This window comes from Diplotaxodon limnothrissa, linkage group LG18 (genome assembly GCF_057381915.1).
Source record: "Diplotaxodon limnothrissa isolate DT_005_m linkage group LG18, D_limnothrissa_male_GT1.1, whole genome shotgun sequence".
Classification (NCBI taxonomy): domain Eukaryota; kingdom Metazoa; phylum Chordata; class Actinopteri; order Cichliformes; family Cichlidae; genus Diplotaxodon; species Diplotaxodon limnothrissa.
This window is the reverse complement of record NC_140613.1, coordinates 9470668-9489017: the sequence shown is the minus strand read 5'-3', so window position 1 is coordinate 9489017 and position 18350 is coordinate 9470668. Positions and strand designations below refer to the sequence as shown.

General features: G+C 39.8%; 1 protein-coding gene and 1 pseudogene across 1 annotated transcript; both read right to left on the bottom strand.

Annotated features, from left to right (window-relative positions):
- Positions 1 to 7835: 7835 nt before the first annotated feature.
- Positions 7836 to 15717, bottom strand: LOC146613087 (uncharacterized). Its single transcript, XM_085378248.1, has 3 exons — positions 15539 to 15717; positions 9233 to 9381; positions 7836 to 9146 (listed from the first exon to the last, which is right to left on the bottom strand). Exon 3 carries the CDS (start codon positions 9142 to 9144, stop codon positions 7903 to 7905), a length of 1242 nt encoding a protein of 413 aa, XP_085234374.1. The 5' UTR covers positions 9145 to 9146; positions 9233 to 9381; positions 15539 to 15717; the 3' UTR covers positions 7836 to 7902.
- A 1631-nt stretch (positions 15718 to 17348) lies between these two features.
- On the bottom strand, positions 17349 to 18350 carry LOC146613086 (uncharacterized; annotated as a pseudogene).

Below are 18350 nucleotides of genomic sequence, written 5' to 3'. Positions count from 1 at the left end.
GTTGTCTGTCTCTCTGTGTTAGCCCTGTGACAGACGGATGACCTGTCCAGGGTGTACCCCGCCTCTCACCCCGTGCCAGCTCCAGTCCCCCCCTGACCCTGAAGTGGAGACGTGAAAGAGGATAGATGGATGGATAAGCTATATAAATTTAGATTTTTAATGAAACTTGTACGCAAACAATTGGACTGCAGCTTCTTCTAAACTATGTATGATTTATCACACTCAGGAATGCATTTTTTATAAGAGCAGACTTTATAATAATCGTGTATAATGTTACATAATGACGTCATTACAGCTCATATTGGATTGTAATCTCTGCAGGGGAATAGCTCTTTATATGACTTCTAAATATTTAGAATTGAGGATTTATTTTATGATCAAGACTGCCATCTGTTTTATAAATGTATCCATTTTATGTGCGTATTTGAGAGGATTATATCAGCTGTGTCAGTTTTACTGTTTGATGATGTATTTATTACTGTTATTGACTTGCTTCGTCTAGTTATCTGTAAGGCTGAATTACGTTTTAAAAAACTTGCATGTTAAATTTTAACATGCAAAAATTTAACATGCAAATGTTGTTGCACAATTGCACAAATCTGCTGTTGTTTTTTAATCATTTGTTCTCACATAATAAAAAATGTGGCGTTTTAAGCTATATGTAATACTATTCTGACTGCTGTATGTGCCTTTTCTTTTCAAATAAGGTTTACTTACATATGTAAAGTAGAAAGCAATATTTAAGTGAAAATGCACTGCACACTTTTTCTGTCGACATGCCTTTTTCTGATGTAACACAAATAAGTACTTTGGACCTGCTATCTCAGCATCCTGCCACAGAAAATCAAACAGAGCGCACACAGATTGATTGCTCAGCAGAGGCCGCTAGGTGCGTAGACTGTGTTATTTACTGGTGACTGTGATAGCAACAGTCTAAACATCAGAGCTGTCAGAGGTGTCCATCCCTCCAGTCTCCGTCCTTTGTAACTGGTTGCTGTGCTTAGCTCACTTGTTTGTTTTTCACATAGTTACAGCTCCTCACTGTAAATCAGACTCTTCTTTTCCAGCCCTGCTTTGGACACTGGTTCTGTTTGCTCACCTCTGAGTGGACATTTATGAGGCCATGTATCCTCCACTGGAGCCTGGATCAGCAATCACTGTGGACTTCCCCATTCCCAGCCTGAATCCGAGTCTCACAGTGTTTACATTTTTATTTGCACTGATTTTTGTTTTACTGGGAGATTTAAAATATATATATATATCCACGCTAAAAAAGAACTAATCTCAATTCCTGACACTAGGTGGCATTATTGTAATGTGCAGCATGGCTCTGAGCCTCAGCCCTTAGGCCTGTATTTACTTCATAAACAGAGACACCCAGAGGCTCCTTTATTGACAGAAAACAATCAAAGGAACATCTGACATATTTAACACTTTGTTTGCATTTTATGTCAAAACTCTCTCTTTATTACTGGTTCCAGAAATCTTAAAAGTCTTGCTTTTTACTTTGCTTCCCTCGTGAGTATCAAACTGACACACAATGGTTCGTCTGTGATCTTGATCTATAGATGAAACACACGCCCAGATTAGCATCCATGGATACTCAGACAACTGTTTCAGCCTAGTCATTTCCTGCCTTTGGCTACTGATTGTGGCTAAGATCTCTGAGAATGGCACTTCCATGCCGATCATTTTGGTAACCCAATGCTGTAATTACAACTTCCCACGGTGAGTGAAATTAGAGCTCAAAAGAGGGATTTCAGGTAGCTGGGGTCAGCCTGGGTCATTGCCAGGGCAGAAAGGGGAACAGAAAAAGATTAGGAGTCTGTTTTCAGAGATACTGAACACAAATACTTAAAGACAAGCTTTTATTTCTCTGTCAACAATATTAAAGTGTATACACAATCAACATAGTGCATCTTCCTGTATAAATGTGGTTAAAAAAATCAGTGCTTTTATTACATACAGTATTGCCATTTTACATCTGAATGATTACTAATGATTCAGCGATACTGAAGACGTTACGGAGTGTCAAATATGTAGCTAATGGCACAAAATCTGTCTGCAGCATTTGCAAAGTGTTAACATTACAGAGAATCAGGACACAATTTTGTCTCAGGCAGATATCTGACTCATTGTCAGTTTTACAGCATTTTTACTGAAAAAACAACAACGTTACACTTAGCCTGTCACCACAAAAACAAGCCAACGTAGTTTGTTTTTCTTTCCTTTACAACAGTAGCCTTTCTTAATGAAAGTAGACTGACTAATTATAAAAAACAAACAAACAACAAAAAATCCCAAGCCTTGACTTATATTTGACACTTTTAAGACATCTCAGGCTGTTTATCAACTGTTTTATGAATTGATAGTTTATTAGTTTTCTTTTTTCTTTTTTTTTTAAAATCTTTGTTCAAAGACAATAAAACATATACAATGATTTTGCTGGTCCGGACTTAAGATTAAACTAGCCTACATAGCCTATTAACTAAGATGTCTAACAGGCTTTTTAGGCTAACAAACAGTTTGTCAAACAAAGCTCGTTTATGTTAAAATGAAGGAGGGTTATAAAGTTTGATTACTTTTTTAAATATTCGGATTCCATGTATCCTATTATTTAATTTTGGCAATTTTAATTTCCCAGCAGGACTAAATTTAATCAAATTCAAATATATTTAGTCTAAATGTTACGGCCCTAGCAGGGCCTCCTTCTGAAGGTGCCTGTGTGGGCGTGTCCCACCACCTCTTCTGCCTGAGGTGCCACACTTCCCTTTTGTGCAGCTGACTCTCGTCAGTAATCAAGGAGATTTAAGCCCAGGGAAAGGTGATTTCTGGGCCAGAGTGCCATTAGTGTGGTTACAGCTTGTGAGCTGAGTGTTTGTAGCTAGTGAGCTGTGTTTTTGGTGGTTTTCAGCTAGTGAGCTTCATGTCCGTATTTGCAGTTAGTGAGCTGCTCTTTCTTTTTGGCTTACGTTTTACTTTATTGACAAAAGCCTGAGTTTTGTTTTCTTAAATGGTGATAGCGGCTTGTCCGTCTCTTTTAGTTGAGCTACTTTAATAAAACTCTTTAATTTAACCCTCATGCCTTCTTGTCTCCTTTTTCTGACCCGGACACTTTTTGTTACTTCCCCCTCACCGCCTAGACCCCTCAGGGGAACGTAACACTAAAAAAAAAAAAGTGTGCTTATTGAAATGTATTTGACACTAAGCAATAGCACAACACAAATGTCCAGTAATTTAGAATGTAATTTTAGAAACATGTAAACCTTTGGACTTGTATTTATACAGTCAAAAGTATAGTTAAGGTAGTGAAGTTTGAAAGTTGGCGCTTTTTTATGCCTCTTCTAAAATTTCAAAAGTTAGCATGTTTGCTAACTAGCAAGAAAATTAACCAAATATATGATTCATTTACAACTTTAGAATGTGGGTTTACAGGTTACAATAAAAAAAAAAAGGTTAATAGTACATTCACCGTAGCTTGCTACTGTTTTTAAATGCTAATCCTGAATGTTATCAGTGTGATTTAGCTAAAGTTATCTTATATATATCAAGCTTTGGCTAAACTTTAAACAAAACAAAACTGGAGAGACCACATCATAAGAGACTACTTCATTCATTCTAAATTAAAAACACACTGTTTCATATATGAGGTAATACGAGGTAAGGTTTACTTATTGCTAACTTTACATGTAGCCTTAGCCTCACTCTTTTTATGCATTTTTTGTATACACCAAATACATTTTTTTTAACATTAGTCATTTCAATTAATATTGAGAAACCATAGGCAATATTTTATTTTTACCAGTTCATGAAGTAAGTTTATTATTAGCTAAAATTCATTTGAATCTCAGTGTTGCTTCAATGTAATTAGCAAAATAGTCAAAACAAATGTTTTTTTTTTTTATATATATATACACAAGGACACATAAGAACGACAGTAAGTTAAAAAAAAACTAAAAAAAATGTTTATTAATTGAATCTAAATTATAGAATTTGATTTAAACTTTTAAAATGTGGTGAAATTCAGCAAAACTCTCTGTCACACGGGCTTAGGTGACTTAGGAACTGTACCAAAAACCTCCTTGTGATTGCTTTGGCTACTAGCAGGTTGCTAAAGTTTGCATTGAAGACAGACTTCACTGCAAACCCTTGCTATCCAACTACCAGTTGTTAGTGAAGATTGAAGAAGCGTAATGTAAAATAGGAACTGGAGAATGTTCATCTTCACGGAAAAAGTGTGTCAAACGACTGAAACTAACAGGCTTGAACACACAAAACTTCACTTTGAAAGCAAAATGTCTCAGTTTCCAGTTTGCGTTGCACTCTTCACAGTTCTACAACACTTAGTGAGGAGTTGGCGAATGTTTGCAGACAAGTTAGAATGCTCCATGCAAACTACGGGCAATCACAGCAATCTGTTGGCAATCAAAGTAATCACAGAGGTTTTTGGTGCAGCACTATATACTGCTGTCTGATTAATTTTATCCAACAACACCCAGGAAGCACTTGCCAACTATTCAGGAAGAAAATGTTTTTCCTTAGCAACCTCTTGCTAGGTCCCCAACCAGTCTCCAGGGCTGTGTGACTAGAACTTAGACTCCAGGAAATGTTTTGTCTTTAGTGGTGGGGATAAAGACAAGACATTCATGTAACAGAGTACAACCTGACTCTAACAATATGCTAACTTGTATATAATTTTTGCATGTTTGGCCAGATGAAGGTACCGAAACTACTTGGTTAGTTTTAGGAAAAGACTGTGGAGGAAAAGACTGTGGATTGGGTTAAAATACTACATTTATGACTACCACAGGATAAATGAGGCAAATTGTGTCCATATTTACAAACAAGCAAATCACATTTCATGGCTATTTCACAAATTGTGAAATTAAATTTTGTCAGCAGGTTATTCAGTCAGAAATAAAGTCCAGTACATAACTGCTGCCAATGTAAACCTATGACAAAAATATAAAGCTTGACAGGCACTGAAATAATAACCAGAGAATAACATCTAAAATGCACAGAACTGTACATCAGTGGCATGTAGCTGTATGTCCCTTTTACATTAACATAACAACAAGCTGTTTTGTGAATCAACTGTCTTTGCATTTGTCTTTTGACCGAAGAGCACTTGGCAACCTTACAATGTTGATATATAAAGCTTAAACGTAAAATATGTGAAAACTCATCTGGAAAATACAGATCAGTTTTTTTCAATTGCAGGAAGTTCCACACCCTTTGCTGCACCCTCAGTATTTCACTGAACAAAAAAACCAATTAGCCTGCGAAACCAGCAAGTGTGAGAGCGAGACATCCGTCTGTTTTCCACATCTTTGATAAGGATCGAGTGTCCTACACTGTCACAATAACCCTGCTGAGCACTGTTTTCTTTCGTGCAGGTCTCAGCTCCACTTTACCGAACAAGCACTGCTTAGATTTGTATCTTAAACCAGCATTTAGGCCCAACCGCCATGGCCTTTTTCAAACTCTCTGCACATTTCAGTGTGTGACGCAAAGCAAGCGTCGTCATCTTGTCTGTCCTTTTATCCTCCCTTAACAATGAAAGACACATAAAATTAGATTTGTCATCTTAGCTTTACATTCTACATTTAGCTCTAAATTAACTACGAACATAGCGGTGGGATTAGTCATTGTTAAGCACCTATATTTCTGGTTGTGCAGCTTAATCAGGAATTCTCTTGTGTTCGGTACAACAAGTCGAACAGGAATGGCCGGAACAACGACAGTTGTGTGAGGTAAAGAAAAAGTAGACACAAAAGGCTGCTGTACTTAGCAGTTAAAAATATATCCTCGTTCCTTGTCTTTAAAATGACATTAAATGCACACTGCACTCGACTCAGTATTAAACAGAATAAATCTATTTCCGCGTTTTTCCATAAGCGAAAAAAAAAAGAAAAAAGGAAAATCAGGCCTCCCTTTTGAGCCGTCACTGCGTTCCTCGGGTCCCACAGGAAAAGCTCCAGATTAAATCACTTCCTCACACATTGTGATACTGTGGAGGCTGGACCACACTGTCCCTGTAACTAGTTAATGCATTGTTTTGATTTGGCTGTTGTTTTTTTACACACTAATAGGAAATTTGGGGAAATACATTTATTTTTTCTACCCAGTTATAGACTGATAAAGCTCCCTGATCTGTGTGTTACGTATGGAGACAGAGGTAAAGGAGCATTGTTCTTCCTAGAACTGAGGGCTTCTGGACTGAGATCTCAGATGTAGTATATCCACCTGATTATCACTAGATATAATTTAACTTAATGTTATTTTTTTATGCTAGAATATAAGAAGTTTTATGAAGGAGCATAAAAGTGATTTACTTGCATTCCTGATCAGAAAATTTAATTTTGCTGTTTGAATGTTATGTTTGATTCATTTCTGGCCTCTCACTGAAGTCCAGTATACTGTCTCAAATTCAAGTATGAAAAATTTAGTTCAGTGAATTCAGTTATTTCAGTTGTAAACAAGTCTTTGAAAGATTTCTGAAATATTTGTGTTTTCTTAGTTTTTTGACAGGTGGTCTAAGAAATTTGTAAGGTACTCTATGTTGGATGCTTGTAGTAAAAGCCAAAGGTCTAAATTGTGTGTATAAAGCCTGCGAGCCAAAAACCCAGGCTTCATTCTGCTTTTAGCATTTGTTTTTCTCTTTTGTTTCTCCTCTAGGTGCTGTATAAATGTCATATAGAGTGGGTAATCGTAATATGGTCTAAGCACACAGCTATAGCTGCGAGCACAAAAGCCTCACTCCTGCTGTTCAAATCTGCTCCTTCTACAGGGCAGCCAATCAGAAGAAACTTGGCTTAAAGGGAGATAAAAAAAAGTCTTGTTTCAGACATAGAAGAGCTGACCAACATAACAGGTCTTCTTTCGATGAAGGGCAAAGAGCTATCTGGCTTTGCCCAGGTTAGACATCAACATACTAGCACCTTAAAAAGGCCCAGTCAAACCAGAATACTGAAAACATTAAATTTGTATACATTTAGTTACCCAAATTTATGCCTCAAAGCAAGCCAACACAGCAGTGCTGGTTTTGAAAGAAACCAAATTAGTGTAAAGTAGATGTTTTTCTGTGGGTTAAGAACAGGCGCATCAGTGTCGGCTGCATTTGACTTACAGGAAGTCCTTCACTGCTAATTTAAACTGCACTGTTATCAATGCTGTGCTTTTCCACCTATGACAAGTCAACATGTCCACTGTAAAAAACAACAACATGTATTTCTGCCTCTGATCACTGACACTAATACATGTATGAATTTATTTCTAAATAAGCTTTGGACTAGCATTAGCATCTTCATGTTAGCGCTTCCCTGTTAGATGTAAAACTGTTATCAAACCTCCAAAACTAATTACAGAAATCTTGGTATTTCCAGGCTTTTAAACTTAAAAACGTAACTTTATTTATTCCAGACACAGAAGCAGAAATAAAAAACTTCTAAAATACCATGGCGTGAGCATGCATCGAAGCCATGACAGATTTGTCATTTATTGAGCTACAGTGTTGTTTCTGCTTAACTTTAGTTTCTGCATTTATCAGATAGGGCAGTACAGACAGAGCAGGCCCTGCTGTATCTTTATGCTATGGGAGGCTAACTTCTAGAAACTTTCTGTGTGTTATGACACAAGTATATGACTATTTTAAGGAAAACTCTTTTCAGATATTTGAGAGAATCAAGTGGATCAGTTGCCAAACCAACTGAGACTAGGTAGTTCTGCTCTGATGAAATAAAAAAGAAGACAGACAAAAACACAAAGAAGGACAGAAACCTGTAGTAACTTTGGCAGGAATATCTTAAGACCTCATCATGCAGGAAGTTGGTTTGAAGGCACCATGTGAATGCCACAAATATTCTAATAAAGATTTTTTAAAGTATTTCCTGTAATGCTGATCTATTCTTTGGTGGAAGATGATGTCGCCACATTCTCGTACTCGCCATGGTCCGAGTCCTCCAGTTCGATACCTGGCACCAGGTTGTAGTACTCGGTTGACTGAGTCATGTAAGCTTTCTCCCTGTCAGCTGAGTCTTTCATCACTTCTGTGACACTCACCGTGTCCAGCTCTGTATTATTGGCCCCATCAGGCTCCTGGGAGCCTTGCCTCTCCTCTGTGGAGCTGGAGCGGCACGAGGTGACTCGCGGAAGAGACTCTACTGAGCCCAGCTTGATCTCCACTTCTTCATAGATGTCCCTGGTGCTGCCCAGGAGGGCGGATGCTGGGCGAAGCAGCAGCTGGTTCTTCAGGATCCCCTCTCCAGCTTTACCCTGCTCAGCCGCTGAAGGCTGCTGTTTGCTGCGATGCTTCTGGCCGTTGGAGCTGGAACTGTGAGGCCTCTTTTTTGAGCTGCTGAAAGTAGGCACTTCTTTTTTCTTCCTCGTCCTCCCACAGCACCAGCAGAGCAGCAAGGTGGACAGGACGAGGAGGGGAAGGACAATGAAGAGCGCTGTGAGGCCGGCTGGCCGACACGCATCGGAAACCTTCACCGACAACACAGTCCTGCCGGCCAGGTGCCAGGGAGAGAAGCAGGTCATGTTCCAAAGCAGATCCTGCAGTTTGATGGTGCGGTTAGCCTCCCTTCTTGCCTCCAGGCCTTCCACTAACAAGCAAGAGCAGTCCCAGCGGTTCCCATCCAGCTCCAACTTTTGAAGCCTCGGATTGTCCAATATAGAGCTAGGGAGGAAATTTAGCTGGTTTTCTTGTAGAAACAACTTCTGGAGGTTGTTGGAGTCCTTTAGAAAGTCCCCAGGAAGCTCCTGAAGTAAGTTCCCAGCCAGATCCAGCTCCTTCAGACTGGGCTGTCTCCCCAGAAACCCACTTGGTAACATTTTTAGTCTATTATGACTCAAAAATACCTTCTGCAATGCAGAGGCCCCAGAAGCCTCTTCACCACTGATATCGAGAGAGCTGATATTACAGTTGGAGAGATCCAGTGTCACTATGTTTGTTTCATTGGTAAACACAGACCAGTCCACACGGGTGAAAGCAGATCCAGAGTAGTTCAGGCAACACACATCAGCAGGAACCTTGGAGGGAAACTGGGACATAATGGTGGCTCCTGGACAAACACATCCAACAGCAAGTCCTGTCTTCACTAGCAATATGAAAATCAGCCGGAGACTCCACTGGAAAACCATCTCTGAAACAGAAAAGACTGTTAAACCCAGCACAGAAAACATGACTTCATCACTACATATTGGTGCTCTGTCTGTTACTCCACCCTACCTGTTTCCTTGTCTCTAGGAAGGGATCCACTTTATGTTGGCTAACAGAGCTGGAATTATAGTTGTAAACCTAGCAGCTCCTCCTCCAGGTTGCTGTGAGGATCGCAGGAGTTGGCATGGTGACGCGAATCACTGGGGATCAGTTGCTAGCTGTGAGAGAGGAAACAGATGCTTCTATGACTCTCACATGAAAGTAATCTCTTAACTGGCAGATGGGAGTTACACATGCATGAGTGGAGTGAAAAACCGGACTCTAATCTGAGAAGAAGGTTATCTACACAGACTTAGACCCCCTCAAATCTGGATCTATGTCTCACTTTAATGCCAACATGTCAATAAACTTGCTCTTTGAAACAACCTCCAGCATTTTGGTGTTTATGGTTGAAGTTGATTTAACTGTGTGTTTGTGTAAACCTGCTTGTAAGAATTAACTTTGTAAGGTAAATACAGTAGTACTTAATAGTTCAGTTTAAGCCTGAATTTTTGTTTAAATAATTATAATTAATTATAATGCCAGTCAGAAACACCCAAGCTTACTAGCATGCCTTGTAAAAAGTGATATACAACTAAAGTATAAAACTGTAGTTAGAAAATTGCTTGAAAGAAAGTCTTAAAGACTTCACGTGTGATGCAATTTACCAAATGCACAGTGTACAGGATGTACACGCTTTATACATGGAGATAAAAATGATGCTGAGGTTCATTATGGTCACAAAAATGCAGCAGGGTTTCCCACAGATTCTGAGTCTATTTGTGGAAGTTGGGGCCGAGCATGTGTGTGTGTGCACTCGACGGGGGCACATGCACACTTCTTAAGTAAATAAACTGAAAAGACTACTTGGTGACAAATAAATAACAGATTAATAAAAGCAGCAGTTTGTGAGCATGAACTCTGTGGACATGAGCTGCACTTGCTCAAGGCAGCTTTGATTCACAGTAACTGTACCTGTAACTTGTACCATACAGAGTTTATATAAACCATGCAGATAAATATAAATAGCATCCATAGCAGATTTGAGCTATTCCCAGTTTGTGTTCTTTCTGTTAAATTTGGGGCTTGAAAAGCCCACATATTGTTGCTGTGATGGTTTTTCCAGAATCCTCAGTGACTCTTTGGACCACCGGGATAAAAATATGCCCTCCAATGAAGATAAATGAGATTTAGAACCTGTTTACAACATTTCTTGGAGCGAAAAATCTGTCTGTGCAATCAGCGAGCTGAATATTTTTACTTCCAGATGTAGAAGAGTCTGTGGGGATTCTTCAGAACAACAGTAAGTGCTTTTAAATGACCTTCTGGTGCATTTAAACTTTGCTGGTTAATTTAGTTTTGGAAAAACAAATGGTTACCTCAGTGAATATATGCTCTTAATGTCTGTGTAGGGCACAAACTGGACTTAACTTCAACAGCAAAATACAAATGTGCTATTTTTATCCATAAATATAAACTTTGTTTTGTAGCGTCTGGACAGGTTCATTTTGAAAATGTACGGGAATAAACAATTTCACAGCACGTATAGTAAAAAACGAAGATGACTCAGAGGATGGTACCCAAAATGTCTTATTTCACTGTAATTTCACTCCATCGTAATTACTTTAAACTCAGGTTTCATCCCTGCCGTGTGTCTGGCTGGGAGAACGTGACACGACAATATTTTGGAAAACCTGCACTTGGAGACACAAATAAACTAATTGCTGGTCACTTCCTAAAACTCACATGTGTACTGTGACGCCGCCTGAACATGAAAGCGCATGTGGTCGGCATAAACAAGGCCTTTCTTTTCCAAATGACTTACATGTGAAGCGGGCAGGATGACACCAGCCGGGACGGAGACTGTGTTTGTTTCGCCCGCCAAAAAAAGGAATGCGATAAATTATCAAACAAAAAAGCAAGACCCACCGCGGTCTGCCTGTAGACCTCATGTAACCATGGCAACCAACATTTGAAACCAACTTAAGGTAGGGACGGGCTTATCCCAAATAACCTTCACACAACTAAGTCACATGGTAACAACTGGCAACTAGTTACGGTTTCTTCCTGGGTTCAAACCTGAGCAGGGACCTTCTGGGTAGAGTGTGCATGTTCTCCCCGTGACTTTTATCTTAACTTATTGTTGCTCTTTGCTCACAAGCTCAAAATCTATTAGTTGTTCCTTGTACAAGACCAGGGGGTTAGGGCCTTGCAGTCTGTGACTCCAAGGCTCTGGAACAGATTACGACTCCAACTCTGTTTAGCTGACTGAAACTTTTCTGTTTAATCAGGCTTTTTAATTTGTTTTGTTTTCATTTAACATAGTTCTCGTCTTATATTAATTGTGTTTTAATTCTTGTACGTGCTTTGTGACTTTTATGCCTGTGAAATGTGCTACAGATATAAACTTTACTTACTTTGGATCCCTGGTTTCTCCTACCCCGCCTATCTCAGCTCAGGACACTCTCACCAAAGAGATTCCTAATCTCAGCCAAACTCCAGATGCCAGAATTAAACAAGTGATAGAGAATTTATCTGAAACCTTCTAAAACAGGGGTCCCCAATCCCAGTCCACAAGGGCCGGTGTCCCTGCAGGTTTTAGATCTCACCCTGGGTCAACACACCTGAATCACATGATTAGTTCATTACCAGGCCTCTGGAGAACTTCAAGACATGTTGAGAAAATAATTTATCCATTTAAATCAGCTGTGATGGATCAAGGACACATCTAAAACCTGCAGGGACACCGGCCCGCGTGGACTGGGATTGGGGACCCCTGTTCTAAAAGAAGAACATTTGCTTTTCTTCTAAGCTGTTCTCTGGATTTTGGACCTTTGTTTGGGGAAAACAAGACACAAATCTTCAAGTCTCAGAAAGCTCAATGTATTTTCACTATTTTGATGTCTTATATCAAAACGGGTTATATATTGAACCCACTCTATATAGCGACAGCACTCCCTGATAGCAGTGCGCTCCCAAGCAGCGAAATGCAAATCATTAAAACTGCTCATGAACAGGTTGCTGTGTTTGCCCGTTTGTTCCTCTTTTCATTTTCTCTTTTCAAATATGGATAACCGTGTTCTGACTGGGAATATTCTGTGTGAATGTGTTCTAAATAATTTTGATTGTTTTGTTTACTGGTTCCATTTATCATACTTTTCTAAATGATTAAATACATTCTGGTAGAAATAAAAAGGGGGGCTAAGGCCTTGAACGGGCCTTTGATGTGTCAGTGGGATGTGTCCCAGCTAAAGAGGCTTGCCTTGAATCGTGCAGTCTCAGAGGCTCTACTGCCAACATCCTGGAGTTGGACAACACAATTCCCAGACCAGAACCAACCAGACATGTCTATAATTCCTGGTTTACTCAAGTGTAGCGTTTTTAATAATTTTCTCAGACTCTTCCAGATCGTGAGTGTGCTCCTCTGTAAAACCAAATGTTCTCCTGGACATAAAAGAGGCACAAATGGCTTTTTTTCAACCTTGACTTAAAATATCAGCACAGCAGCGAGGCTCCTGAACAAATGCAGGAAGTGAGCGTCAGTGGAGAGAAATAATCTGCCTTGAGCTGATATCTGCCGCTTGTAGAGATGATCTAACATTTCTAGTATGAGTATGAGGGAGGATGAGATATGGTCGGTATGAAGGAGGCTGTATATGTTAAAGGGAAAGTCTGTATTAAATGGGATCTTATTGCACTTCTGACAGTGAAAACAGCTTCATAGAGAGTATAACAGCTTTAATTGTGTATTTTAATCGTCACTTTAGACTAAAACTAAATTCTTTAATATTAGCATGAAGTGACTTTGAGTAAAACACATCCTTTACAGGGAATAGCTGATTTTTCCCAGCAGAGCCAAGCTGTTAATGTGAACTAGAAGCTTAGAAACGATACAGCACTGCAGGATCTTTTAATGATATCTGCTACATTAAAAAAAAAGTTTGACCAAGATCCAGACCGAATGACACATTTTACAGTTGAAAAACCGTAAATTAACCTTGTTAATGTTCTCTGTAACAATAAAGTACTATCCCTTAATAAACCTGATCCAGTGTGGCTGCACTGTTATATCTTCTTAATAATTTTCCAACAGATACATCTGCACTCGGCTACTGATATACTGGTCTAGCTTTAGCTGTCATATTGGACGTAATGGCTGGTATGGCAACAGAGCAACAGTCACTGGAGACGAGTTTCTGGACACCTGATAAATGTAAAGTCATTTACATCATTCTTGTTTTGGTTTGGTTTGTGCAAACTCCTGAGACAAATATCTGTCCTCTTTAGCAGCTACGTGCTCCAGTGTGTTCACCAGCTGGTTTCTAACTTTGTGTCTGCAGTTTGGTGCGAAGCCAGCAGTCCACCGACAGTTTACATAGCTTTTTAACACTCAGGAGAACAGTGAGAGTGAACCAACGCTGGCCAGAAAACAAAAGATGAGCTGAAAGACACTAAAAGTGAGGGGTGAAAACAGTTATATCAGTCATTTGCTCCTTCTGCCGCGAGCATTCCTGGGATGACAAACAGGCATGTTTCCACTTCAGAGGAATAAAATCTGAATAAAATATGATCACTTCCATCTCCATATTTTTATTTTCTCATATTTATTCAGGACGAATATGGGAACTTGAAGGTCTCCCTGCTGGAAACTAAACATCTAAATCTGTTGCAGAGTACTGAACATGTGACATTCACTTGTGCTGGGATGCTGATTAGTTGATATATGGAGTAAAGCGTCATTAAAGGGGACTTATCATTCTCTATAATTCTTTCTTTTTTTATTATACCGAGGCTCGATACAGCTCCTTGGTTCTGAAACAAATCATTGCCTTTAAGGCAAATTGCTTCTGATTGGCTGCTCTTCACAAACAGAAGGTTTCACAGCAGGCAGTTGGTGCTTCTGACCTCACAGCCAGATCATTGTTTGGGTGGATGACTATATTATTATTATACAGAGCCAAGAGCAGGAAAAACTGTCTTTAAAAACACTGAGCTTTTTGGCTCACGGGCATAATACTTACACTTACTCTGACATCAGTTTTTAACACTCCGCTCATGTTTAATATTAAAATCCAGTCTTCTAATCGTATATGTATGACAGAAACAGACAGAGAGCACGTTAGGTCCAGATTAAAAAGCAGACATTTATTGATAAATCCTCAAAAAATAAGGAAACAAGACAGCAATCACCAATTTAAGATCTACCAGTGGATGTTCATATGTCATCATTTGAACAGAGCCTGTATAGTGCTCTGTTTATTTATAATATGCACCATTTCATTTGCATGTTGCACAGCCCTGTGAGAAATCTTTGTTCTAACTGATGGCTATCAAGACCCAGGAACATCCCTCTGAACACGGAAAAGGAAAATGCGTGAAGGAAATAATTTGCCTGGAGTTGGACACTTTGGTTCAAATGTTCACACCCGAGCAGGAGCCAAGTCTGGACAGCTCTTGTATATGTGCAACTAAGTTCATGCAGTCGCTCGTTAAGATAACTGCATGTCTGAAATGTCAAACTCCCATCTCGCCCTGATAACAGGGGCAGTGAAAAGGTTATAGGGTCCCTGCTGAGCAGCATCTGACTGACATGCCTTGTTTGAGGTGTCAGTCAGTCTATGTCCAGTATTCAGTGCAAACATTAGCTGATGAGCTGATCTTTGGATTCTGACACTACACACAAACATAAGTCACTTGCTGACCTTTGCAGATCTTCTGAGTTACGCCTTTAAGAAGATTTAAATCTGGAGAACAAGGATGATCTCACTGACCAGCAATGTGAGTTGCTACATCCTCTCTGGGAGCAGAGCTTCCTCTGAAATAACGGTCTCCATTCTCCTTCATTTGAGCAGAAAATATCTGAGCTAAATTAGAGCTGCAGCTGACCACACACTGGGGTGGGGGTGGTGGTGGTGGGGGGGGGGGGGGGGGGGGGGGGGGGGGGGTGATTTGGGGGCTTATTGTGTAAAATTTTAATTCTCCAAACTCAGTACTGTTAAATATTCAAATGTAATTCAATAATTACCAAAATCAAATTAATTAAATATTCTAAACACTTATTTGGTGTATGGTCGACTTTCTGAATGTGATTGGATAGCACTGGGTCACATAGGTCCGTGACCACCTGCAGTGCTTAAATCTGGCCACTGTTCACCATAAAAACACATTAAAAGCATTATTCTACGACTCGGACCAAAACAAAGTGGCTATAATTGAAAAAACAAACAAACAAACAAACAAACAAACAAACAAACACGGGAACACCTCCTAAAAGTTAAGTGAAGGTGCGTTTTGACGCACAAACACGCAGTCCATATTTAAAACACATCACCTTACCTGCGATGTCAGCTACAGGCGTGTTGCGCTGAAACCCTGATGGACGACTCGAACATCACGCACAGCCACGGCAGCAGCTCCTCTCTCCTCTCTGCATCCCATCAAGTGGTCCGTCTGAAGGGCTTCCCCTCTTCCAGCGAATCCGGGGGCGCGTCTTCCTCCGAGAGGAGTGTGGAAACACAGCCTCCTGGTTGTGTGAGGGAGTGTATCTTTGTGTGGGTGTTAATAAAGTTAATCCTTACACAATGTGATCCTTTATTTGGTTGAAGACGACAGATTGAACCCTCGCTGAGCACCGGGCAAGGTTTAACTGAAGCCACTGAAGGTGTGTGATGTAGCAGGGCGCCACCTCTTGGTTGAAGTCGTTTTCAACATTTCACCGACTCAGGATCGGATGAATCCAGTGTTGGCGTATTTTAAATAATAAAAAGCAGATAAATATAAACTTGAATTCTAGCAAAATTTTGTAAAAATTGAGTGCATATGTTGTATTGGTTATTTCATGCACTAAAAACAGCTGAAAGTGGCTGAGAAAAATTTCTGACTCGTATAATCCACAACCCACAGGATGCTGCTGTTCCAACAGTAAATAATCAGAATCAGAACACTTTATTAATCCCAGAGGGAATTACATAAAGAACTATTAATATCAAAAATTAATTAATGGCACAAGTAAACACACTTGTCACTTTAGCAGGGGTACAGATACTTTGGCAAGAGTTGAATCAACGATTCAACTTTATTACTCAAGTAAAAGTGAAGGAGTATTGCCTCTGAAATATAGGCATTTATTAAAGTCAGACTTATATACTGGAAGATTCAAAAATTCATCTTAGAAACTTCCGATTGTTCCAAGTCCCAGTAATTGTGGCAGTTTGAAAAAGATTTAATAAAGGTTTCATAAAATAACAGTCAAATTTCAGATGAGAGAAGAAGAAAAAAACTAAATGAAAGTGGCTTACTGCAGAGTGCAATTACTGCACTTGTGTTCATTATGGACCGATTTCTGACAGAAACGTTACACACTGCAAATTCATTCCCTCACTCACTTTAAAATAAATAAAATACTGATCATCTCGATGCCCCTTGTATTGTGGCTCTCCTGCTTTGAAAGGGAAACTGCAAATACATGATTGCAACTACAAAGATATGCACGGGCCAGCTTCACTGATGCTCTGCTCCACAGAGTTAGTTTTTTTAGGACTTCTGCCTCGGCCTAAACCAACACACTCTCAAAATTTGACCAGCTGTTCCTGAGACGTAAAGTTGAAAACTTTCCAGATTTTGTTTTCTCTATTCTGAATATTGACACATTTAACCTGGTTTCCCTTTTAAGTGAAATTTTACAAGACTTGGTACATAAATATTTCAGGTATTGTCAAAATGTTGTGATCTTTGACCACCGAATAATTAACTTGAACACTCAGTTTCAGGCGATCTTCTATACTTTTGGATCTGTATGATGCCAGTGAGAGTGGATATCCCAAATATGATCATCTCAGCCACAAAGAAGCTCCATCCATCTGCTGTTCAAGCCTTATGCTTGTGAAAGGCAACCAATCAGAAGAGGTTACATGGAGGCAGAGGAGACCTAAACTCATATGGAACTGTGAACCAAACAAAGCTCCTTTAATAAAGTGCAAAAAAATATGTTGAATTCCCTCTAAACAAGAAATTATAATATAAAGACCAAAATATAATCAATTCAGTGTGGAATACATATGTGTCAGCAAATTTTCTACTGTGTTTTTCTCCACATACTGTCAATGATCCACTGAACAGCCCCCACTGTTGTTCTGAGGCAGCTCAGTCATCCAAGTCTCACATGAATGCCTTTTGGGAAGTCAAAGAGGCCATAAGCTTTACTAACACCTTTGCTTTTACTATGAGATGCAGCTTTAATGTTTTCTTTGTATGTGCACCAATAAGTTCTTTTTGTAGAGAACGACGGCGCAGTGAGGGCACTTCACTGACTTTAAATACATCACACGTGAAGAGAGCAGCTCTGTGGCTTCAGACTGTGCCGCCTCGGCAGGTGGTTTACAGGCGTCTGGAGGGGGAGCCGAGTTTGGCTGACAGGATGGCGGAGTGTCAACAGGTGACACAAGTGTGCAACAATGGTCTGACATTACAGAGTCCTCTCCAGCTGATGTGGGAAGGTTACGCTCCAAAGGAGGCTGCGCTGACCTCTGCTGGGGAGCACAGGGAGTGAAAAAGGATGATGACGATGATGCAGGTGCCCTGATTTCTGCCGAAGGTGGCACTGTATCACATGTGTTTCGACATCCAGTTACGTGTAATGTCATATCCTCTTTGCGCATGATTGTTTTCTCACAGTGCGGGCAGTGGTAATGACTCGTGTCTCGGCAAGGCAGGTTGCATCTGCAAATGTTTGTATCTGCAAGGGACAGCCATACATCACAGTTAGGAATTTAGCTGTCCAGCTGTGATTTTACTCAGTGATGCGATGGCATAAATATTTAAAAATCATGTTTCTTTCAAAGTAACTCTAGCTTTCTTCTAAAGCTGATCTACTGACTCCAAATCAGAGTTGGTAAGAGTAAGTAAAACTGTTGACCTTTAAATGTACGGTAAATGCAACGCTGTTAATCAAAAGAAGCCCACATTTATTTCCTCTTGTCATCAGCTTACCTTGGAAATAAACTGCATTTTTGATGTGGGACTCCAGATGTCTGCACATGGTCCTTGCACGTGTGGTGGTGAATTTGGGACACAGAGGGCAGCCCAGCTGTAAACAATTCCCAGTTTTACTCTTTAACTGGCATCCAGTCTTAATTATGGATGGATGCAT

Excerpts from the sequence above, each read along its gene's own strand:
- LOC146613087 (XM_085378248.1), bottom strand. The coding sequence starts at position 9,144 with ATGGTTTTCCAGTGGAGTCTCCGGCTGATTTTCATATTGCTAGTGAAG.